General features: G+C 42.9%; 1 protein-coding gene across 2 annotated transcripts in view; it reads left to right on the forward strand.

Moving 5' to 3' along the window:
- Positions 1 to 18344, forward strand: part of LOC138514193 (Golgi-associated RAB2 interactor protein 1A-like) — a 563172-nt gene that overhangs the window by 334617 nt on the left and 210211 nt on the right. For both annotated transcript variants that reach the window (XM_069629527.1, XM_069629526.1), the window contains exon 4: positions 14769 to 14935. In XM_069629527.1, coding sequence (XP_069485628.1) covers positions 14769 to 14935 — 167 coding nt within the window. The remainder of the gene's footprint in view (positions 1 to 14768; positions 14936 to 18344) is intronic.

Consider the following 18344-nt stretch of genomic DNA (forward strand, 5'->3'; position numbering starts at 1 on the left):
AAACAGCAGGGTTCTCACTAGAAGGGATCCTGAAGTTATACAAACAGAGCTTCACTTCTGCCATCCTTTATGGTAGAGCTGCCTTGGCCATGAGGGACCTGACTTGGCTAAATGTGGTGGAGGGATGCTTTTGGAGGAAGCTTCTAGGCCTCCCACCTACCACACCAATGGCCTATCTGAGATTCAAGCTGGGACGAATGGCCCTCATGAGGCAAGGCAGGGCATATTATACATGAATGCAAGATTTAGTCCAATGTGTAAGTTGTTGAATTTAATGGGCCTAAAGTACGAAAAGGAAAGAAATCAAGACTTGGGCCTCATTATAAGTTTGTCAGTCTGGGAACTGCGGTAATGGTAAGCATGCCGGTACTGTAGTTCCTGGACCGGCAAACTACGAGTTGTGCTCGCGGGTGCCTTTCTGCCCGCCAGGTCGGACCTGGCGGGCAGAAAGGCACCCGTGAGCACAGCATTACATTATGTATGCACCATCACTGTTATAAATGCGGCCGGTGCATCCAACCTCCCCATTCTCATTCGGCCCTATTGGGCCAAATGGGAATGGGGAGCATCTTTTTTCCGGCGCCTGCAAATGGGCAATTACCGGGTCCGGCGGGTCCGTAATGACCCAGTAATTGGCCATTCACGGGTGCCGGAAAAAAATGACACCAGTGGCAGCCGTGCCTGTATTACAGGCACGGCTACCACCAATGTCATAAAGAGGCCCTTTGTCAACCTGAATGAGACATGCTTCTCAAACATAGGTTGATCCCCTGACTTTACAAGAGAAACCAGGCCTGAGGTGTTAAAAACACTGTTCAAAAACAAAGTGAAACAGTGGGACTGGGTGGGAAACTTTACACACCTGGACAAGCTATCTCGGAGGGGTAGTACACTGTTACTTCAAGCCCCAAAAATACCTCCTCAAGTGCCCAAGTCCAGCGGTTCGAATGTTTAGGCTGAAACTCCGGACAAACCAGCTCCCACTGCTTGCACTGCAGGGAGCACAAGCCAAAATATTGGCTGACCAGAGATTTTGCCGTTTGTGTGGGCTAAAAGATCATAAGGAAACACCCAGACATGTGCTGACATTGTGTCCTAGATGGTGACCCACGTACATGACCAGGTTGCGGGAGTTTGTGGGAAACGATGACGCAATTAAAAGCAATGAATTCTGGACCTACTGTTTAAATACTGGCATTGAACCTATACACATGGCTTTGTTCTCAGTGTGGCAAGCGAATTCCAGAGGACTGAACAAGACGACACAACGCCAATAGAGGCCCAAAAGAGAGGGTGCTACAGGCGGCATTAAATCTGTTGGGCCCCCCCTTGGTACAATCTCATAACCTCAGACCTCATGACCTAAAGAGAGAACCTAAATAAATAATAAGCCAAATATGTACCGGCTAATACTCTTGGTGAGAAACCTCATACATAATTGTAAAATGAATTTCATGGTTTTTATGAACACCTGAATTAATGAAAATGATGAAAATTGTGTCTATTGTTTTATATATGTCAACACAAATAAAATTTAATTAAACATTATTTGGTTGGCTCTGTTCATTATAGGCCGTGTAAGACGAGGGAGTTCTATTGGTTGTCATTTTGCTCACCAACCTTGGAGCCCCTGATGATGTTGAGATATGAGAGAGAAGTATGTTGGGGGGAAGAAGTCCATGGTCTGCAATTCTTCCAATTACAAATAACTCCTCTTCATTCCCAGGCGATGAGGCCTATCCTTTCCTTTGAACGTGGTCATGTGTACCATCTGGAATTTGTCTGTGTACTGGGGAGTTCAGCAGGTGTCTTACCTGTCTTTGGCTCATATTGAATAGTCAGTGTTCACAGTGTTTTGGCCCACTTGTTGGAGGACCGTGTTTGAGGATGGATTTCTTCCTATTTATTGAAATTTTAGATACTTCTACCTTCTACCCTACACTTTGCAACCACTTGAGATGCCCCCATCTATTCTCTATACAGTCTTCTGACATATTATTCTCATGCACCTGGACATAAATTGCTGTCTGTGCTTGTGTTCATTTAATTAACCTGGGAGGCTGCTGCTTGTGTTCTGGGAACTGTTATCTTCTCCCTAGTTCTGCTCACCCAATACTCCCTTCCTGGTGCTCTGACCTTGACGCTCACTGTGGACTACTGTTTAGGCAGCTTCACAAGCTCCAAAAATAAATGTGTTTTTGTGAACTCAGCCTCTTGGATTCTAATGTGTTGCTAATTCTTAGGATTTGTTGCGGCCTTAATGTTGGGAAAATGGCTATACTTCTGCACTTTCGCCTCCTTGTTGGCGACTTATTCTGTGTTATATTCGCCTTGTTCATCTGCCATATGTTGGTTTGCCTGCCCGTGTATACTGCATCCGTATCTACCTATAATTTTGTCTGCCCTTTCAATGTAGTGAGCCCCTCTCTTGGTATGCAGGAACCTATGCTACTTACAACACACTACTGATGCATTGTGCAGCTTAGTTTTAGATCCCTACCAGTGTAATTCAGCCTAACTACTTCTTTATATGATATGATATTTTATTATCGCGCTCGTACACAGGTGTTTCAGAGCGCGACCAGGCGAAGGGAGGGGAACAGGGGAGAAGCAAAAACAACAATCTTACTAGGCCCAGTAACATTGAGAACGCACAAGTGCATGGGGAAGGGAAAAAGGGGGAAAGTGCAGAACAGAGGAGAGAAACAAAATAAATAGTAAGTACATAAATAATTAAATAGAGTGTTAGCAGTGGTAGTGCAGCCTGTAAGAGGCAAAGGTGCTAGGTTAGTCAGATAGGGTGTATCTAATAAGTGCAGAAGAGGAGTGGGTGAGGAACTGTATGGGTACAGACACAGGCCCCAGTGCAGGAGGATGGCAGGATGAGCAGGTACCTGGGCCCGAAGGGCAGAAGGTAGCCAGGTGCAGAGTGCCGAGGGAAAAGGCAGATCAGCAGGGGAGAAGCGGGGCAAAGGCAGAAGCGAAGAGGAAGGTCTTGAGGAGATGAATGTGCATTAACAGGTTGACTGTTTTATGGATTCTGCCTCAGCTGTTATTGTTTCTCACCCCTGATCTCATGGGGCGGAAGGACCCTATTACACCAACTTCCACTTTTAGAGTAAGAAGGAGGAGGAAGGGCAGAGGTTGGTGCTGTCCTATTTATCTGCACATAACAGAACATTGAAGTATGAGGGCTGCTGATTCCACTTGGGCAGAAGTTCAGCTGTAGGTGTTTTTACATGTTGTTAAATGAGTAAACTACCATGTAGATGGTGCAAGAGATCCCATTAAAGCAAGGGCAACAAACACTCTAGTTCTTCCTCATGGCAACAAGTACATTTTTAGCAGTTGCCAATCACTCAAGAAAGAATTGGCAGCCGCTGCGTCTTATGCACATTAGATCTCACCCAGATTTAAATCAGTGGGGTGTGGGAACTGCTATGTCAAATGCATATTAGATCCGCAGATTCACATCAGTGCCACCATAATGTATACCCCCATTCATCAGAGAGGAGACTGAGCAGTTTGTGGACCATGACTGCAGGGGAACTAGAGACATCAATTTACAATATCTTTGTGCAGGCTCATAACCAGCAGTAGAAGAAAACAGGACTTACCTTGTCATGTCATTCTTTACATTTACCTTCTGTGACAGATGGCCAGAATGAAGCACAACGTTTTGCTCCCATTTCAAGGGTTTTTATTTTAGCACACAGTAAACTTATGTGGTGGTTCTTTAAAGCTTCATTAAGATTGCAGAACAGACAGGCATTGATTGTAACGCAAGGCATATCGGCTGGAAAAGAGGGTTGGGAAGGTGGTACTAGAGCTGTCCCTCTCTCGACACACTTGTGATTCCCGCCGTAGCACAGGCATCCATAGAATTGGTTAGTTTCTACAGATCGGTAACCCCTACTGTTAATTCGCTAAATTGCTCTAAGTGGGTGTCCCTGAGACGTGGCTGCCTGTCTCCCTCAGGGACTACCTACCTATTTGTATACTACCACAGATGTTAGTTCTAGAGGGTGGTGTATGTATGCCTCCTGACCTAATCACCTCCTCGCTTTGCTACTCTACTCCTCTTCCTACTCTCCTCTGTCTTACCAACTCCACCTACCTTGTCTTCACTTTAACACAACGCTCTATCTTCTCCACACTACTATGAATCTTCTGGTTCTACTCCCATCACATCTATTTACGAAACTCATGGACATGGTGCCCTGCTTACCCCTTCACTATACAAGAAACTCGGGGACATGGTGCCCTGCTCACCCCTTCACTATACAAGAAACTCAGGGATATGGTGCCCTGCTCACCCCTTTACAATTCCTGCACTCACTACTCCCAGCCCCTCTCCACTTCTCCAATACATCCTGCTCTTTGCACCCCACTTCTACACCCTCTCCACTAGCCTAATTTTCTGCTAACACTCACACTAACTACTATCTCCCACACTATGTTCAGTCTTTCTCACTCCCACCTTCCAAATTCCCCTCCTCCCCGCTTCCTGCACTGCAGTACACTACACACCACTAATACCACGCTCTCTCAAATACTGCACCTTCCAAAACTCACCTCTACAACACTCTGCTTTGCCATCCTTTCTCCACCTGATCCCTTGATCTTTCTCCAACTCCACCTGCAACCTCAGCCATACAACCCACACTCTGCCTCTGCTGCTGTCTACTTTTATAGTGCAGGACTCTGCATGCAGGGACTTTCTCACTCCCCATTGGTCGCAGTGCTCAGCTGATTCCCTGCACCAATCACTGCCTGCCTTTTCCCTAGGAGAAGGGCTACACAGCTCATAGGCTTTAAAAACCCTTAAATTGCCCCTCCCCATTTTCCAGCACGGTTTTACAAGCAGCTTGGAGGGTCTCTGCCATGTCGTAGGCTGAACATTTGTGTTTCTGTCTGGAGGGTGAGAAATCTGCTTCTCATGTGTTTGTTGTATGTGGTTTGGTGGTGTTGCCATTTCGCAGTCTGCTGGCATTGCTGCATTTTGTAACTTTAGGGTGTTTGCTTCCAGTCTGGGTTTTCCTGGCTGCTTGCAGTTGCATTGTGGGAGATGTAGTTCTGAAAAGACAAAAGGAGAACTGTGCCCAGCGACTGTATCCGGAGACATTGAGAACATATGAGTGGCATCAGTTTTGTCATTATTGGTATAAGGGCAGTGGAGGGCGTCTGGGCACCAGTGACCCCACAGCTCCCACTTTGCATACCTGCGGCAGGGACTTGTTTTGAGTTTAATTTTAGAAAGCTTCCTGCCCCAGGCTGACAAGGGTCACTCTCCTCCACATTTAACCGGCCAAGACCTTGACCCTGTCAGGCTTTACTAGTTATACCAGTTCAAACTTGAAGCTGTTTGAATTTGCGGGAATATGACCAAAATCCTCCCTCTCCCCTCACCCCCACACCAAGTTTCTAGAATCGAACATCCAAGAGAGTCAGGCTTCTTGGAAGTTCAAGGTAAGATTATTCACACCAAGTAAAACTTAAGCATCCATCTTTATTTGTATAACGGAAAAAGGGGCGTGTAGCAATTTGAATATCATTATTAACCTTCCTTCTTGTTTCGTTTAAACAAGCAAAGAATTGAAGTAGTCTCCAGAATACTGTAAATGACAATGGGCCTCTATACGAGGTTGGTGGTAACCCACCGGTGCCACCGGGAAGTTGGCGCCAACCCCGCAACACCGAATCCTGTGCCTGACTTCCCGGTGCTACTGGGACATTACAAGTCCTGCCATTGCGGGATGTCTGGCGCCGGGTTTTGTAAGGCCCAATTCCCATGGAGTCCCATAAAACCACATGGGAGTGGGGAGATGAAAGCACCGGCACCATTGCTAACAGTGCCAGTGCTTCCGTGACGACTCTGCCTACCGGGGCCGATGCGCCCATCAGGGGCAGATCTTTCGGCGCAGCGGCCCCGGCAGGCGGACTCGTAGTGTGGCGTTCCGAAAAAAAGGGGGCCGGTAATCTTACCGGCAACCTTGTTTCCGGGCTGCCACACTTGTAATGAGGCCCAATGCCATTGGATAAAATTGGATGAGAAGACATTACCACACTGGTCCACATTGCACTGCAAACCCTATGGAAGGGATCTAAATAATTCGTCTTAGACCCAGTCAGGAAAATATTTTTCATATTTCATCACGAGTTTGGCAGTAACCCTTAAATCCGGCAGTTGCGCTATTACCGCCGGATTTAAGGGTTTGCCAAATCAGGGCTTCGGCGGATTTCTCCCCAGCTCTGAGCTGGGGGGAAATGTGCAGAAAATTCGCGCTATTACCGCCAGGGGGAAATCCGCCGGCGGTAAGAGTGCGAAAATTCCCCATTGAGCCCAATGGGGAATGGGGCATTCCCGAATGGGCTCAGTGGGGAATGGGGAATTCCATTACCGCCAAACCCGTGATCCAGCGCTAATATTGCTGGGGGGTTTGGCGGTAGGGCTAATACCGCCGGCGGTAATAATACCACCAGCGTTACCGCCCAACTCGTGATGAGGCCCCACAATGTCTCATTTACCTCTTTTATACACAGGAAGGTCTTCTCCTACCACACACGACTAAATGAGCCTATGAGAATTCTGCAGAAGTAAATGCAGTGCCTATTAATAGGTCGGTAAAATCAAACTAATAATTATGTAGGCCTCTTCCCATTGTGACTCATGGGGTTATCACAAAAAATCTAGTAACACATATTAAACATGTCTGCGATGCTGCCTGATTACAGTGGGTTATGACATATTGCTTCCTTTTAAATTTGAATAGGTTTTTTCCAATGTTTATGACCCTACCATGGGAGCAAGCATTTACTGTTCTATGTAATTGTATGTTTCCAATATTTTATATGATTTTAGGAAGCATATCCTTAAGAACATATTTAATTAATATCACCCTTGTATAGTTTATTGTAACTTGCAGCCGTTACAGGGAATTGGGTTAAAATAATGTAAACCATTTATTCATCTTTCCCTTTGCTGTTTTCTCTGTATTCTGTAATCAATGATCAACTTGATGGACACATTTAATTCACTAGAATTGACCATCTCCATCCTGATAGAGTATTTACACATTCCTTGATGAAGACCAGGAACCTCAAATAATATACGTTCATTGTGGTTGACACCAGGTGCTGCTTAGGAGAAGCACATTTCAACTATATGTATACGTTCAGAAATTGTATCAGGGAAGATACCGAGACAAACAGCTTGGAACTGTACGTGATTGCAGTAAACAATTCACTTTCCTTGATTTTTGTAGGACAGATTAGGGAATTCTTTGTTATTCCAATGGTTTGTATGAATACGAGTTGTGTATGGCTTTTTGTGATGGATAATGTTGTTTTTTTTAATTTATTTATTTATAAGATTTACAGAAAGAAAAACAAGCAAATCAATTAATATAATTAAAACAAAGCAATTAAGTACACACAGAATACAATATGTAAATAACCATCAAAGAACTAATACAAACTTATAAAATCATCCCAGATCTTTTCATGTAATCTCAACCTCCCTTGTCGCTTATAAATCACCCTCTCCATGGTTGCAAGCCCTGACATTCCCTCAATCCAGTCTTCCACATTAGGTGCAATCCGTGTTTTCCAGCCCCTCAGAACTAGTTTCTTGCCCAAACCAGCACCACGGAGCAGAAATGTTTTCCTTGAAACAGAAAGATCTTCTAGCAATTCACCTCCCCCCAAAATCATCGTCATGAAATCCAACTCAACATCCAAATTCAAAACACGCAAACAAATACAACAAACATCATGCCAAAATCCCTGCACACGCACACACTCCCAAAGCAGATGTTCCAAGCTTCCCAATCCATTTCCACAACACCAGCAATCATCCGAATCAATCATCCCTCTCTTGAACATTCGTTCTGGAGACCAAAACACTCTATTGAGTATCTTTACTTGTCTCGACCGTTCCCCCAAATTAATAGCACAAAGCCTAACGTTCGCACACATTTCAGACCACATCTCAGGCGAAATCTCACATTCCAATCTCCTCCCCCACTCATCCCTCAATCCAGAGTTCTCCTCATAAGAAGACACAATATTATTGTAAATCCTGCTAGCAATTGAACAACCACCTGGCTCCCTCTCTTTAAGAAAGAGATTCACCATTGCACCCCCTTGTTCCACCACATCACCTATACATCTCTTCAATTTTCTGAAATCAGTAGTTCGAAAATTGTCAATGTTAAATCTCGCCTGTAATTCTCTTTCACCTATCCACTCACCGTCCACAAAGACATCGTCAATCCAGTAAATCCCACTCAAAAACCAATCCGGCCAGAATAAAGACCTACCTCCAACAGAAATCAACGGATTCAACCAGATGGATGCATGAGTGGTCTTCATAGCAACAGATCCAAGCAATTCATGTATATGTCTCCATGTTTCTCTCAGAAAAACTGTCAAAGGCGATTTCTTACACAATGTGTTCGTAGCTGTGAGAATTGCCCTAGGAGGAAGCGGGCCCAGCAAACTCGCCTCAGCAATTGCCCATTTATCGGGTGCGTCAACCAAAAAGGGTACAATGAAGTGACTTGAAAACGCTAAGTGATATGCCTTAAAGTTCGGAACTCCCAGTCCTCCTTTTTCCACAGGTAATTGAAGTTTCCACAACTTGAGCCGTGGTGGTTTGTTATCCCACAAAAAGGACTGCAATAAACCATCAATTTTCCTCCAATAGTGTTGACCAATTTTAACTGGGAGCATACCCAAAATGTAATTAATTTTCGGAGCCGCATTCATCTTAAGAGCGTTCACCTTGCCCCAAAGAGACAAACGAAGTAACGACCATCGCAAAAGGCTCATTTTCAAGTCGCTACACACCTCACTCATGTTCACCACAACCATCTCATCTACCAGCGGTGTCAGCCATATACCCAGATATTTTAGTTTCCTTTCACACCATTGAAACCCAAGTCCAGTAATCAAATTCTTATCACAGTATCCCGAAATCGGCAACACCTCGGATTTGGACCAATTGACCTTAAATCCTGCCACCGCATAAAATCTATCCAAAACACCTAATAAGGCCGGAAGGGACACTGTCAAATTCCGCAATAATAATAGCAGATCATCTGCATAAAACCACAATTTCTGATCGGCACCATGAAAGTTCAATCCCTGTATTTGCACATCACACCTCAAGGTTATCGCCAATGGTTCCATTGCCAAAACAAAGATCAGAGGGGACAAAGGGCATCCCTGTCTCGTACCCCTCTGTAGAACAAAAGAATCTGACGATTGTCCATTAGTCCTGACAGTGGCCGTTGGACAAGCATAAAGCAGGGCAACCCATGAAATAAATTCTTCCCCCAGGTTCATAGCACGTAATACCGAAAAAAGATACTTCCAATCCACACGATCAAACGCCTTTTCCGCATCTAAAGAAAAAACGGCCACATCATCATCCAAATCCTGTGCATTCGTCATCAGCAGTAACAAGTTTCTAATATTACTAGATGTCCTTCGACCAAGAACGAAACCTGATTGGTCAGTGTGCACCAGTTTCACAAGCAAAGTCTGCAAGCGCACAGCCAACAACTTCGCCAATATCTTGTTATCCGTATTAATCAAACTGATCGGACGATAATTTGAAGGCAAACTGCCATCTTTATCCTTCTTAAGAAAAACCGAAATGGTGGCGTGGTTGGTAGAAGCGGGAAGCTGACCCCCCACCCTAGACTCCACATACATATCCCGTAAAAGTTCCACCGCTGAATCTGGCAAGATTTTATAAAACTCAGCAGGCAGACCATCGGGACCAGGAGACTTGCCTGAGTTCAGTTTTCCGATAGCCAACCTCATCTCATCCACAGTCACATTCTCACCCAAGATGCCCTTCTCCAAATCATTCACTCTAGGTATATCCAAACCATCTAGAAAGGACTCATCCACACCACTGACACCCAATTCATTCTGATACAATGTCTCATAATAATCCTTAAATGTCTCATTAATCTGTTTTGGATCAGAAGTCACCATACCACCTGCCGTTACAATGGAACTGATTGCACCTTCCGACTGCCGTTGCCTTAATCTGTACGCAAGCCAGCGGTCACATTTCTCACCATATTCATAATAGGAACATTTCAACCTGAATAGATCTTTCTCAGACCGTACTCTCTTGCCTTGGAAGATTGTTGGAGATTGCATAACTCTGATTTGAGGGAATACACCTATTATTCTGGCTCACATGGTTCACATTCTCGTATTGACATGTTTCTCACGGCTGGTTCTGCAACCTCGAATTTGGCAGGTTGCGAGATTGGTTGTATTGCTGTTACTGATCATGCACCGGTGTTTCTGAATGTGGGTCTGAAGTTTGATACACCCAAGTCATTTTGTTGGAGAATGAACACCTCTATTCTTCAGGACGAGGAGATTGTGGAAAAAATTAGATCCGAGGCTGAACATTTTGTGGCTGAAAACAGAACAGAGGGGCTTACTGTTGGGACAATCTGGGAGGCTTTTAAATGTACAATGCGGGGTCTGATCTTGGGTTTGTCCAGTAACAGGAGAAAAAACTTGGAGAAGAAAAGCTTAGATTTGGAACAACGTATTAAACAATTCTCAAATGCTTTGATGAATGATCCTGCAAATTTGGAAATTAAGAGGTCACTAAGGAATATGCAGAGAGAGTTGAATGAGATTTTGTGATGGATAATGTGATATTTTTTATTTTGATTCCAAATTTGTATCATTTTATAGTTAGATGTAAATCTTATGATGTACTATTTCATGATTAATTCCTACTTACAGTCATGTGTTGTTCAGTTAAGCAGTATGGTGATGTTAATTGTTTGATATTTACTGTTTATTATTATATGTGAGTTAAATATGTTTTCTGTATTCTTGATTATTTCTCAACTTGGATTAACTTTCACGTTTGTGAGAGGGGCTTATATCACAGACAAAAGGTCACACAAAGTACTACTCATACCCTTTGGGGAATTTGTTTATATAGTCTCCCTCTAGCTAAAGTAATATGAAGAGTGTCCGAAGACATGTGTAAAACTTTTCTTGTTAGAGAGACCAATGGAATCCCACTTATCACTGCATTTACTAGAACACCTTAACTGAAATTATGTGGCACCTGCAAGAACTAGATACTGCATCTTGTTTATTATCTTATCTGAATTGGAGAACATTTTTGAATGCACAATGCATTACACTTTTGTAAGGTTGTATGTCCTGCCATATTTCTTCAGTTGTTTTAAGTCTGAAGGAAAAAATAAATATGTCCTCCTTCCCTTTGTTCTCTGACTGAACCAGCGACTCAACAACCACATTCTTCTAGTCTTAACTTGGATGTGAGGTTTTTAGCGAAAATGGTCAGGCATTTTCTACAATATGGTTGCAGCTCTTTGTAGGGCATCCTAGTTAACATGGTGACCACATCATGTTTGCAGTTTAATAAAACATAGGTTTTTAACAAATAGTAAACAGTAAGTGGTTATGTGTTTTCTTTGCCTTTCAAGTCACTGAAAATGCACACGGATATCATGCTTCTCCATTAACATATGTTTAGTCTTTTTGTTCAATCATTTTAACTGGAAAAATGCCAACTTATTTCACACTCCCGTTGTTCCCAAATCACATCTTATGTGTCTTCTGGATTTTTGCAAAAGCCTTTATTCAATACTGCTTTACCTAATGCCATTAGAATTGAAAGACTGATGTTTTCAAGCAGAAACATGTATTTCGAATTTGCAAGCCAATTTTAAACATAGACACAATGGATTTGTGTCAGGTACTGTCAGGTTGGAGTGACATATTCTTTACATACAGTATCATATACTCATTTACATTGGGTCAGGGGAGACACATATTTAGTATAGAAAGGTTTTAGGAAGTTATAATGGGTTATATTTTTAAACAGCCAATTGTGCCCTTAACCTTCATTGCAGTCTATGGAGATTGCCCCAAGCCAAGATGGAGGTTCTCAGTCTAAATTCTGATTGGCTGGAGATTGTTTATAGGGAGGACAATGAACATTCTAAACTGCCTTTCATCGTCCTTGCCCAGCTGAGAGGTCGTGTGCCTTGTAGCTCCTGCTTACTTTGTCATGGGTGACAAGTTTCTAGCAGTTGAGCGGAAGATCTGAAAGCACAACAGGAGTCGTGTTTGGATTTTGGTGGAGACACAGGACAGGAGTCAGAAATCTACCAATTTTCTGAGAAAAGAAGTTTTCAAGTCTCATTCACAAGATAAGTGACTTTTCAGTTTTGTTGAACTCTGTTAAAAGGTTATATTTATCTAAGGGATTGAAATCGCAAATCTGTAACTAAAAAGATTGAAGCGCGTACGTTTGTTTTTATCGCTACGTGTCAAATCAAACTAGCGCGTGAGTTTTTTGTCTGTTACTTTGAGCCTGCGCATGTGGCTCTGCGCGTGAGAGTGAAGCGCGAGCGTGTACTTTGGACTCGCGTTTACTGTTCGTTACGCAAGGGTTTTTTTTCTGCGGGATAAAATAAGCTCGGGTGTTATTTGCACGCGTACGTATTTATTCGTGAGTTGGACTTTAGCGCGAGTGCGTTTTACCCGTGAATTGAATTGTCAGCGCGTGTAATTTTTATCGCGTATTGGACTTTAGCGCGAGTGCGTTTTACCCGCGAATTGAATTGTCAGCGCGTGTGCGTATTTCCCGTGACCTGGAGGAAAGCGCGTGTAATTTTTATCGCGTCTTGGACTTTAGCGCGAGTACGTTTTACCCGCGAATTGAATTGTCAGCGCGTGTGCGTATTTCCCACGACTTGGAGGAAAGCGCGTGTAATTTTTATCGCGTCTCGGACTTAAGCGCGAGTGCGTTTTTTCCCGCGAACTTGATTGTTAGCGCGTCTGCGTATTTCCCGCGATTTGGAGAAAAAGCGCGTGTGATTTTTCTTCCCGCGGTTTCTGGCTTTCCACGTGAAGATTCCATCGCAAGTAAAATTCATTCCTGAGGAAAAGACACTCTACATAGAAAATATTAAAAACAAATACAAGAACTTAAAAGAACTTCCTAAATCTTACTTGAAGACCTTGTTCAAGAATCTTAGAGTTGAGCAGACTAACTACAAAGTTAAATTACATTCATGGACCTACTGAGAAGGCTGAATTATCTATAAGATTCTGGTCCACAAGTAAGGAAGTCTTGTCTGCTTTTCACTTCTCTGGGCATTCTGAAGAGAAGTACCAGGTATGGTTTTTAAACTATTTTGGTAAAGGATTTAGAGTTTAAGGTTAGTATAGTAACCCATGAGTAATGAGGTACATTGCATGTTCATGTTTTAACTACAGGTGAAGAACCAGCGAGTTGATAGCTTCCAGCCTGGTGTTTGTTTCTTTGTCCCTTCCCCCTTTCCCCTGAAAGTGAGGTAAACTGAGCAGTTATATTTTTGTCAGCTCAGAGTGCCACATTTTGGGTGGATTGTCGGGGGTTCAGCAGCTTCTGCAGACACCAGGTTCTCAGCATGACAATTTGGCAAAATGTTACATATATATGGATGTACACATAGGATGCTTAATATTTAATCATCTAAATCCCCTACAGGGACTACTTGATATATAAAAAACAATTCCCATTATATTATGTGAGTACAAGAGCTTATTTTATAAATACCTCAAAAATGAAGGTCCTCAGTAGGTGTTTGATGTCAATAGCTGCTAACTGGCGTGAGTACCTGGAGATATGATGCTGATGTCTGACAAATCAATTTTCCATGCCTATACATCAGTCAATGATTGTTTCTTATGCCACAGAGTATACCTATGTAATACATATGCAAGGCTCACAGTACTATAGATTTATCATTTTTGTATTTTTTTGTTGACGCCCATGGCACATATTTAAGGCTTATGAGACAATGGGCCTCATTACGGCTCCGGTGGTAACCCAGCCGGTGCTACCGGTAGATTTGCCACCGGACCCATACAAATTTACTGGCGCCTGACTTCCTGGTGCCACTGGCACTTTACAAGTCCGGCGGCTGGGAAGTAAGGCGCCGGTAAATTTGTAAATCCCCATTCCCCTAGAGTCCCATAGGACTCTTTGGTAGTGGGGACATGGAAACCCCAGCACCGTTGCTAACGGTGCCGATGTTCCCGTGACGGGCAGGGTCAGATCTGTCAGCCACAGCGGCTCCGGCAAGCAAACATGTAGTTTGCTGGTCCGGAAATAAGGGTGCTGGTAAGCTCACGCCACCCTTATTTCCGGACCAGCAAACTTGTCATGAGCCCCAATGTACACAGAAGACAGGTAGGACTATTTTAAAATACAAAATATATACTCTAGGACATAAATCAGGACATTCTTAAGTAATTTGTTTTTCTTTGAATATTTCTCTCTTATAGGACTATACACATTTTTATTTTCTCTGAGGAAGTGCAGGAAACTATCACAAAAGACTTTGGAAGCGTGTTACAAAATATGAACAGGTTTACAAATCTGACATGAGAATGTTTTGAACAAGGTTCAGTAAAACTGTTTATGAACGATGAACTGCTTTACATATTAGACATGATTATATATTTTATAAAATTCAGAAAACAAACTGTTTTACAAACTGGATAGGAATTTGCTTTGATCAAGTCATAACTCTGAAACATTTACTAGTCAATACCCTTCTTATTACATAATCCCCACGTGGCCTATTGGCATGCAGTCTGCCCTAAAGATGAATAGTCTTTGTAATTTGAGGAGTCTATTTCCAAAATGTCCTTTTACCTACAGAGTAAATCATGTGTTTGCCCTCTACAACCAGGATTCAGACATAGAGGTTTGGAGTGCCCATGAAGGATCGCCGGAAAAGTCAAAAAGGAAGCGAGGCAAAGTCAGTTTCTCTGTGCACAAGGGTCATTCAATGATCTACTACAGGCGAAGGTCGATCGATTTTGGAGAAGATGGCCATGAAGATGCCCGTCCTTCTCAGTGAGATGATTTCATATTTATCATAAATTGAGTGTTGATGTGGACTCTTTTCTGACTCCTTTGACTTCCCAGGCTTTGAAAGTGGGAAATCAAAGAGGAAAAACATATTTGCAGTGTGGAACTAAGTGGGGTAAGACATTTTAAGTGCATTAGAGATTGTCCCTGTTTGGTTGTGATATTATAGAAAATGTACAACAAATTTGTACTATTAGCGTGCGCTTGGCAGTGAAGTTTTATTCTGTGTCTTGATATTCAAGAACAATCCGCCTGACATTGCAATGTTTTCAGCCTACACATGTTTTGACACAGTGGGCCTCATTCTAAGTGTGCCGGTCCGGTAGCAACGGTGCCAGTAAGCCTACTGGCACTGTTGTTACCAGACCGGCAGACTACGAGTCTGCGGGCGGGTGCCGTCCCACCTGCCAGACCTGGCGGGCGGGCCGGCACCCGCCTGTATACTTTCACAGAAGCACCGGCTCCGTTATTAACGGTGCTGATGCTTCCATCATCCCCATTGAGTCCTATGGGACTCAAATGGGAATGGGGATTAGCAATTTTCCGGTGCCTGACTTCTAGGAACACCAGGATCGTAATGCACCAGTGTTTCCGTGAAGACAGGCGCTGGTAAACTTCACAAGTCCGGAGGCAGCCTGCCAGTTTTACCAGCACGGCTACCGCCGGACTTGTAATGAGGCCCAGTGTCTTTATCAAGGCTGACAATGAATGCAGGAAGTAACATACATAAAATCAATAGCCATGATTTTGATAACATATTAAAATGAATAAACAAACATAATAAAGTAAACAGATGAATGAATAAATATATGTATACATACCAGAGACAGGATGGGTAAGCAGGTAAGAGTTACAAACGGGAGAAGGAAAAAACAGAAACTAGTATTGTAGTGGTTGTTACCATGATTAGATTAAAGCATCAGACAAGTATTCCATTTCTTATGATTGCACAACAGTGATCACTGAATTGGTTGATCTGTGACATGCTTGTTTGTAGTTGTTGTGCATGTGTGAAACACCCAAATGTCGGTTCATGCCTGGTTATAGTGTTGGTACAATGAGCCTATTGATATTTTTGTTGGGTTGTCCTCCTTCAGATTTATCCTGTGTTAGTCATCCCATAAGTGAGAATCGTTTGGTGAGTTGGTACTAATGAAGATCTTGTGCATAACAGGTGACGGAGTGACTGGTATAATCGAAACTCACCCTGGTAACAAGTTTGTGTGATCTGTAGTGCGATGGGCAAAAATTGTTATTATTTACAGTGGGGTCTGATGGTGGTGGTGACTGCATAAAAAGAGGTGCTGGCCCGACAGTGCTAAATAGCTTACCCCTTGCTGTAATGGCTTCATGGGATTAGCATACCGTAAGTGGGATTGTGGTCGCAGAGTATGTTAAAGAAAGTGCATTTGGCTGAGTCAAAAAAAGGTTGATATACAAATTACTAACTCTGAGTAACTGATGATAGTTTAAGATGTCGGACGCTTTCTAATAGGGATAATACTGGTGACGTCAAAGTTAGAGCCAGACTCACCTTCTGCAGTTGTTTGTCAGATGTCTGGGCGGGAATCATTTGCTGCGGCATCCGCGTTGATTAGCATGCAGGCACATTGAGTTGGAGTGTTTATGCTGTTAGCACGTGCGTGTTAACGTCCACGAACGTTGCACAACTAGGCCGCTCGTGCCGTTGTGAGACGATCATTTCCGCATGTCATACACAGGTATCGCGAGCGTGAGATGTTTAATAAATGATTGGTGTAGTATGATATATGTCATGTTTAAAGGAAGTTGAGAAATCAACGGAGCCTGGGCTGAAGTTTAATCTTGCCAAGTAAATAGTTGGTATCTTGTGTAGAGCACTAGTGTTATACTAGCATGATTTATCCTGCATTTGGAGTGCTGCAACTGTGCAATTCTGATATTAAATGATAACCTCAAACTTTTAATATTAAATAACTATCATATAATACTCACAGATTGAGAATCTCTACAATGACATGTCACCTCATTGTTTGCAATTAAACATTGCGTATGTTATACACTTATTATGTCAAATGACAAACAGGGATTGGTACATATAAATGGCTGTTGAATCACAAGTTAATTCTGTTACAAAAAGACATTAATCTCATGTTCTGAGTTAAGACCATCAGTGGTACATCGTAATAGGCAAATGCATTTGGATTCTAAGCATCAGATCCCCTCCACGTTTGCCCAATTTAGCTTGAAAAAGCCCTATGAATCTAATGTCACTCTTATCGTGCATCTGGTGAAATTTCTGCCAGTGTTGTGACAGTGGTGGCCTTAGGTCTTGGCTACTAAGACTGTGTAAATGTTCCCTGATTCGTATCATTAGTGGTCTGATGGTGCTTCCTAGATCTAATCTCTTACAAACACAGATGATAGCATAAACAACATGTGTCGTTTTACAGTTAGTAAAGTCTGAAATGTGATGCCTGCTTTATATGTGAATTGCTCGGTGTCACGGTGAGCGTATGACACATGCTGCAGGTGCCACATTTGTGAAACCCTTTTAGTGTCCGTAACCAGTCACTGCCTTTGGTTGCATTTATTCTGGTGTTATCTACAAAGGATGGGCACAACAGGTTTCTTATAGTAGGTGCCCTACAGTATATGAATTGGACTTATCCGATATGTGCATTTCTAAATCTGCGTCCAAATGCAAGAGGTGCCAATGTCTCTGTGCTTTTCTGTATAGAGTATGTGCATCTTCAGAGTATTGTTACAATATCCACAGTTTGGTTGGTATCTTTGGCTTGTTTAGGGATATATTGTAACAAATCTGTCCTGTTTTGAGTGAACATTTTGTTGCATGATTCTATAACATTAGTGTGAGAATACCCTCTTCTTCTTAATCTATTATAACAGCGAGATTTCGAAGACGGTATTCTCACACTAATGTTATAGAATCATGCAACAACATTTTCACTGAAAACAGGACAGATTTGTTACAATCTATCTCTAAACAAGCCAAGTGTTACTCTGTATTTTCTGCCCATTGTGTTCATATGTGTCTGGAGACCTTGTGAGGTGACTGATTAACTGCTCATGTTTTCTGCCTTATATAGGGTCCTGCTCCTTTCCCCTATGGTTATAGATTTGATTTCCAAACCCACATGCAAGTGCTGTCAGCTCCACAGTGCTATGCCTTGAAAATGTGACAGACAGGCCCCTGCCTTACGTGCATGGCATGGAGGGAAAAACGAGAAGATCCTCCTCACAAAGTTACTGGGCATAGCATCACCTGCTTTGTGGCTGCACCCACCCGCTTGGTGAACTCAGAAAACACAAGTAAGGTCAGACAGGGACTTCATCACACCACCATATACCATATTCAGAACATGCTTTGGAAAAGAGGCATCCTCTTACTTCT

This window comes from Ambystoma mexicanum, chromosome 12, assembly GCF_040938575.1.
Source record: "Ambystoma mexicanum isolate Mex_15411 chromosome 12, UKY_AmexF1_1, whole genome shotgun sequence".
Lineage (NCBI taxonomy): Eukaryota > Metazoa > Chordata > Amphibia > Caudata > Ambystomatidae > Ambystoma > Ambystoma mexicanum.